The sequence below is a fragment of the Helicoverpa armigera genome, chromosome 6 (assembly GCF_030705265.1).
Source record: "Helicoverpa armigera isolate CAAS_96S chromosome 6, ASM3070526v1, whole genome shotgun sequence".
Classification (NCBI taxonomy): Eukaryota; Metazoa; Arthropoda; class Insecta; order Lepidoptera; family Noctuidae; genus Helicoverpa; species Helicoverpa armigera.
Genome location: NC_087125.1, coordinates 9235651 through 9243362, shown reverse-complemented (window position 1 = coordinate 9243362; position 7712 = coordinate 9235651). Strand labels below are relative to the sequence as shown.

The 7712-nt window shown below is 38.6% G+C and overlaps 1 protein-coding gene across 1 annotated transcript; it reads left to right on the top strand.

The window, feature by feature from the left end:
• Window positions 1–2516: 2516 nt before the first annotated feature.
• On the top strand, window positions 2517–7698 carry LOC126056744 (transcription factor glial cells missing 2). Its single transcript, XM_049850692.2, has 4 exons — window positions 2517–2970; window positions 5925–6247; window positions 6409–6753; window positions 6879–7698. Exons 1-4 carry the CDS (start codon window positions 2960–2962, stop codon window positions 7559–7561), a joined length of 1362 nt encoding a protein of 453 aa, XP_049706649.2. The 5' UTR covers window positions 2517–2959; the 3' UTR covers window positions 7562–7698.
• Window positions 7699–7712: the final 14 nt, after the last annotated feature.

Here is a 7712-nt window from a genome sequence, read left to right as displayed (position 1 = left end):
GGGGTCTTTCAAGAACCTTCTTGTAGTGCTAGGCAGGAACTGTATGTAATTTTGCGAATTGACCATTTCCTTAGGGACGGGACGCAAATTGTTCGCGAACTCGATTCATGGGCGACAATTGGTGACCAGGCGACAACTAGAGGGGACTGCCTCTCCACCAATCATTATACAATACTCGTGGTCTTAATTTCAAAGTGGTTTTAAAGCAGAACGAGATAGGTACTGTCTGGTAATACCTTAAGATTTTGTCATCATCAGTCACCGCAGTGTCAACAAAAAATAGAAAGCAAAATACCGACCTAAAGAGATTACTACAAATCTGGAAAGCAGAAACTTCCAAAACACAAATGTTTTGGGTTTCCATTTAATCTGCTTAGCATACGAAAAAGCTTTAACCCTTTACAAGATCCCGGCCAGCAACAGTATAAAAAGTTAAACCAGTCTCAACGTGTTCTAGTTTCCAACCCTAAGATACAAAATCGCCCTGAAGTTTTACCGGTCTAAATCCTAAAATAGATTCCGAAACTCCGAAACGATAACAATCTCCAAATCCTGGATTAAACGGACCTCTGTTTAACTAAACACAGATTAAAATGAAGACAATTGATCAGATTAAGCCAAATTGTTAGTACGGTGCCACCGTTACACTTAATACCGTAAATAACAATAGGACGGAGACTGTAAAGTTTGGTGAAATTAGATTAGGGCATTAGAAAAAATTGCTAGCTTTCAAAACAGGCCGCATCGTCACCACGGGGCCTTTTTTGATGATTCTGATCCCATTTTACAGACAATACGAATTTTACTTACGACTTCAGAAAATGTACTTTCGACTTACATAAGTGCATTTCAGGGAGTGCTAGGGAAGTAAGTGCCTAGGTGCAATAAACAATTATACGTAGGTAATTATTTATTTTTTATCAAACTTTTCGGATTTATTTAAACAGAAGGTTACATTACCACGCACGGTAAACAATTCCTACCTATCATTTCCACCTCATTGGTTCCTTAGTACCCAAGTCCCACCACACTTCATCTTCAGCGGGGAAAACCAAGACGCCATAAGACTAATATGTACGAATATTAATATGAATTTCTTTGGTTTTCTAACAAGCATCTAAATAAGCTTTAATCTCTTTAATCTTCAAGTTCGCTACAAAAATAAACTAAGTTCTAAAAGGATTTAGTATGAAGATTAAATTAATCCAAGCTCCCGAAGTCGGATTAACAAAGGATTAAGATATCACTTTGTCGCTGGACTGCGTTCGTTAATTCGTCGGTGTTCAGGTAAACAAAAGATTTAAATAATACAATTATTTATATAGAAAGAAAGCTTTCGCAAATAGTTTCGCTACACAAATTCCTTAATTCCTACAAAACTCGGCCGCTATTTTTTTACGCAGACTTTTTATAGAGTTCCAAATAAGTAAGTCTTGGCGTAAAACTTTAGGATAAAATTCACAAAAGATACAGTGCTAGACTATTTAAAAAAGGCATGATATTAATTTACGTAAGTTAACATTGAAAGAAAAAATACAGCTAGGTACATATTACTCCCCACATACTTATTATTTGCAACACAACAGTTAGAAAGTTTCCCATCGAATGCGCGAGCGCAACGTGCGCCCGCATTGCGTACCCTGCCTTATTTTATTGTAGGTACGCTCCACAGTTCACATCTTGAGCTCAGTACCTTATATATCATGTTATTTCATTGAATAAGTAGTTACAGCTGCACTTTTGATATATAAAATAGAAAATGCAGAACCTATATAATTTTCTCCTGTAGTAGGCAATTCTTGCAAAAAAATTGATAGATACTGACAGATAGGTATAGGTAATCGAAGCGAATCGAAGGATACAAAGTTAGGTAGACTCAGGAGTCGCACTAGTAAAAAGTAGGTAGCTATAGGTATGTAACGTTACATTTAAGTACCTAACTAAAAAAAGATGCCTATCCTTGGCGAAAAATATTTTGAGTATAGGTATTTAGATAACTACCTAATCGTTTATTTTTTAGTCTTTTTTCTTATTCAGATACAAAGTTATTTATTGATTTTTCCATATTTACGTTTAGTTATACGTACCTATAGGTAGGTATGTAGTTAGAAACACACAAAATATGCCTAAATTAATTGACTTAGCTCTACCCTCTACCGTAGCTGAAGGGACTCTGCATACGTAGATATTTTTTACTACAAATGAATTTCACGTTGAATACTATAGCTCTCCTTTCAAATAATTAACCAAACCCAAAGAAATACTTCAAAAAATTATATATAAAGACATGTGTACGAAACGTGAAACATTTGTAAGGAAAATTACATCTGAAACTGAAAAATAACTTCAACAACCTAAAACACCCAGGAAAGACCTACATTAGTCATAAGCTAAATATTTTGTGAAACATTACACAATCCGCTACTAATACCTACTGCACATTTTCCTATTTTCCTATAATAGAAAACCCTGCTAAGTATTATAAACGTAACAGATAGGTACTTACAAAGTAAGCTTAGCAACCACATCGCATAGTACTTAACATTCGCAAAGTACGTTCCTAACATTACAACTGATAACGATATTCTAAAAATGGCAGCGAACTGAAAATTCCCATTTTTACCTGAAAAATAAAAACGTATCATTTTGGGAAACTGTCATTGGTGTTCAGCTGTGTGTTGTGATTGGTCGGGAGGCGGTGTCGTGGGTCTGGGGCCTGGTGATTGGTTGGCGGTCGTCCCCACCTCGCGGGATGGTGGGGCACATCATCCCTATGTTTATTTTTGTTGTTGAAGTTAGTGGGCTATAAGCTTTCGACGTGTGTAGATGTGTAGCACAAACAATATCATATTTCGCGACAAACGTTGACGAGTGCAGTGGTTTGATTGACAGTGATAGTTATACGACAGTGGACAAAATAACTGCATTGTGATTGTGAAGCATTTGCATCTTTTCGGAGATGGTTATCCTGTGAGTATTTATTTTCCTTATTAGTAATTTTTGAGGTCAATTTTTTTACCATAATGTAGACTGAAGTATCTCCTTTGTAACTTACCTAAGTACAGATACCTACTTGCTTAGCTAGTAGTAGTGGCTACGTTTACAGGCAATTTCAAAGATTCCCAAAAATAGAGACCAGATTTCCCCGACTTTTCATTATTCATTATTTTATTTATTTTAAGAAAAAGCAAGTCAGTAAATATACCTATTGAAAAAACCTCACGCTGCGCCAAATTCTAACGTAGATACGAAATTTTCTGCAAAATGAACGTTTTGAAAATATTTACCACCCAAAACAAAAATGTGAAAGACTGCCAAGTTCGATAATATGGGAATGCTTCACCTATAAAAGAAGTGAGATCGAACTTGGCGGACACACTGCCGTGTGTCTAGATTTACTTACTTGTTTTCTATTTACTTTATTTTGACTTTAAATTGGTGAAATAACACCTGTATTATGGATACCATCGTTATATTTATCAATGGGTACAAGGTTTAAATTGAATACTTAAGTAATCTGAAAAAAAACTAGCATTTCCTTACGTGCATCTTTAGAGTTTAATTTTTAAATTTTATTATGACCTACTTAGGTATATTTTTTTCTTTTTGATCAACTGCTGGCGTAGGTACTTAGATACCTTTTTTCTATATCTATTACTTATTTCGTAAAGGCAACAGCCAAAAATAAATAACCAATCCTCCGACCATTTTCTACTTACACGTCATTAAAACTACCTGGATTAAAATCCAGGTCCAACTATTTCTAATAACTAATATTTATTTTTCTAACACTAAGTTATGAAGCAAGTAAGCACTAAGATAGGAACTAAGCCCGGATCTAACAATTTTTTTGAAATCTATGGGGCATGCAAAATCTTACAGCACAAAACACATTTTTTCCTATAAGTAGTTAACTTCAGATTTTTATATCCTCTTGCATAACCAACAGCATAATTAAATTAATACCAGAACATATTACCTATTTACCATAATTAATTGATAACTACCTAATAAAAATGATAAATAAACTTTAAAACCGGACCGTAGGTACCATCATCGTAAAAACTTGCCTTAGGTACTAGGATATTATAATAATTATAATTACTTAATCGAACATTAATAGAATTATAACTACGCTTTAAAAATAAATATAAACATAATGGTACCTAAATAGTCATTATGAAGTTGTTACTTATGAATACCTATGTAAATAAAAACTTGTGTAGGTAATAGACTTTTGGCCCGGCGCCGCTCCGTACGTGCTCCGCTACGTATAAAATCCACCACTTTGTTACAAAAATGTGATAAATTAAGAACCGCTCGACGATTTTGTGCAAACTTCACATAAACCATCTACTTAATAGTCCGCGTCCCTTGGTAACTACTTTTCGTACCAGGATAAAATATAGCCTATGTTACTCGCAGATAATGTAGCATTCTAATGGTGAAAGAATTGTTTAATGGGTCCGGTAGTTTTTGAGTAAATCTATTAAACAAACAAACAAATAAAAAAAGTTTTCCTCATTATAATAGTATAGATATAGATAGACAGTTAACCATAAATACAGATATTGAAGCACGTAATATACGAGAAGACAAACCGGTCAGGGTTGGGGAAGGTGCAGGAGGGTCTCAATTGAATTTAATTGGAACTTATTGAAACCGTGACGTCGACCGCTTTGTTGCCGCATTAGGCCGCTAGCTTGTTTTGAATAGGCAAAAATACTGCGCTTTGTTAGTAAGTCAAATTTAAAGAACTGTTAAAGAGCATAGTTAGATGAAAACTTAGGAGAATTATATATTGCAATGGATAAGCAAGAATGAGTATGAGGGTGTGGGTTCAAATCCAGATCAGGCAAGTAGGTACCAATGCAACTTTCCTAAGTTTGTGTGTACTTTCTAAGTATATCTTAGACACCAATGGCTGATAAAAAGGTGAAGGAAAACATCTCGAGGAAACCTGGACTATAAAGTCTGAAATCACCAACCCGCATTGAGCAAGCGTGGTGATTAAAGCTCAATCCTTCTTCGTGTGAGAGGAGGCCTGTGCCCAGCAGTGGGATGATAAAAAGGATGTAACAGAGCTAACAGAAAGCAAGAATAGCTAAGCTTTTTGTGAAAATGGCCATTTAAGACACATAAGTAAAATTTTAAACACCATTAGTGGAGTCGTATTCAATAAATTGTTAAATAATTCTACTTACACTGTTGACAGTAAGTAAGTATGTAGGTACCTAAATAAATAAAAAACATGAATGCCCTTAATGGTTTAAAAAGCTTAGGTAACTAGGTACCTACCTACCGATTTAAATTATTGCATTCAAAAACTGCGTCGTGATTTCTCAAACGTTGATCTTCCCATTTTGTAGATACACAATCCAAAAACATGTTCAAAGACTCATCGTCTATTTACTTACTCCCTCGTAAGTGGATATCTACACAAAGTTATTTGCCCAATTAAGGCGCGCCGCCCCTTCAGACGGTGTAATTCTGAAGCAATTGGCTCAACGAGGACTTGCGAGGGGGAACCGAGCTTTCTCCGCGATTTGGATGTTTGCTTTTATAGAGACACAACTTCAACAAAAGATTACTTACTAATACTTTAGTTTGGTATGTGTGTGGATTTATTAACTACGTGTTAGATATGAGTGTAGATTCACCTAGATGTTTTTACACATAGGTATAAGTAGATATTTCGGTAGGTACTTATTATTATCTAACATTGCCTATTTGTTAAAAAAGGGCAAATCTTAAGTTATTTTGTTTAAGATTTTTTTGCAATTGAATTAGAAATTGCACTGTATAGGAACTAAATCAAGGGATTTAGATCTTGTGACTAGGTAGCATACCTAATTTTATATTGTTAATACCTTATATAAAACAATAAACCATTACAACTATTTTATAATTTCCTCTTCCTGCAGCACCAGCAGTCGCACGGACATGTCGGAGGGCCAAACACCGGACTGGGACATAAACGACGCGGTTGTTCCGCGCGTGGCCGCGTTCGACGCGTTCGGCGAGTGGTGCGACGGCCACGTGCGCCGCGTCTACCCGCCCGCCTGCGAGGAGGCGCGGAGACACGCCTCGGGCTGGGCCATGCGGAACACCAACAACCACAACGTCCATATACTCAAGAAGAGCTGCCTAGGAGTTCTGGTCTGCTCCCAAAGATGCCGCCTACCTGATGGCTCGAGAGTGCATCTTAGACCTGCCATTTGTGATAAGGCCAGGAAAAAGCAACAAGGTAATTGACTTGGGACTATCTTGCATTGGAATAACGATTCATAGATCCACTTAATATTGAAATAATTTATATCTAAACCTGTCTTCTCTCTTTCCAATGAATACGAAACACCAATCAGCAATCCGGTCTGTCACAACTCACGTTTTTCATTTGTTCAACAGGCAAACCATGTCCAAACAGACTGTGCAATGGTGGGCGTTTAGAAGTCTTACCGTGTCGAGGACACTGCGGCTACCCCGTCACACACTTCTGGCGTCACACAGAACACGCCATCTTCTTCCAAGCTAAAGGTGCGCACGATCACCCGCGACCCGAGGCTAAAGGAGCCAGTGAAGTGCGCCGGTCACTCGGCGCTGGCCGGAGAGTGAGGGGTCTAGCGCTACTGCTGGCCAGAGAAGCAGCCATAGCTGACAAGATACTAACCGTGAAGCCTGATAAACAAATGGCGCAGAAAGTCTGCAACCCACATCCACAACCCCCGCCGCTCATACCGGATAACCAAAGAGGTGAGTTTCTTTTATGATCAATTTCTAAAATCGCTAAGCAGCATCTAAGTCTTAGCAAATGAAGAGCCAAATATATGAGATTGTAGAATCAAACTAACACATATCCTTTTTTCTTTCTGCAACAGTTCAACTAACATGCACCTGTGGGCCATTCGAGTGCTCATGTCGGTGGCGCCCCGAGCAGACGCCGGAGAGCTACGCGACGACGGCGTGGACCCCACAAGAGGCGCAGTACCAGGCCTACGCCCCGCCCGCACCCCCGGGGCCTCCGCTGCAGCCGCAACAACACTACGACCCCACCGCGCTGCCTGCTGACGACATCTTCCACCCTGAGGAAATCTTCCAACTCGACCAACCCATCAGATTGGACTTCCCCTTAGAAGAACACACCTTAGAATCACCGCCAACGTTCGCAGACCTCAACAGCGAAAACTCCAGGCCTGAGGAAGCGTACTGGTTGGACTGGCAAAGAGCTGCCGGCGGCTCGGAGTCTAGCGAAACCCCCTCCCCGGAACTGTTCGGCGGATACCAGCAGACTGAGGCGTACTGCGATCAACAGGCGTACATTCCTCAAGCTTATTACCCCGAAGAGGCACAATACTACACCACTGAGAGAACATCACCCGGCATGGACATGCAGGACCAGAGGTATTATAGATACGGACCAGATTGCACGCAGACTAACTTAGACATGCAGGGATGGAACTACTCAGACTGCGCCTTCACGCCAAACGACATGTCGGAGTGCAAGCAGTACTTCGACGCTCAACACCAACAAGCCGTCAACGCCTTCAGTGGCCTCTTATAATAATGTTCCTGTACATAGTATTGTAAATTGTTAATATTTTAACTGTAAGTTAGCATAAGTTGTTAATTTTGTCTTTAAGATACAAATAGATTTATTATAAGTATTATGTTCCTACAATGGTTTTAAGGAAACTTATCTCCTTCATTTGAAA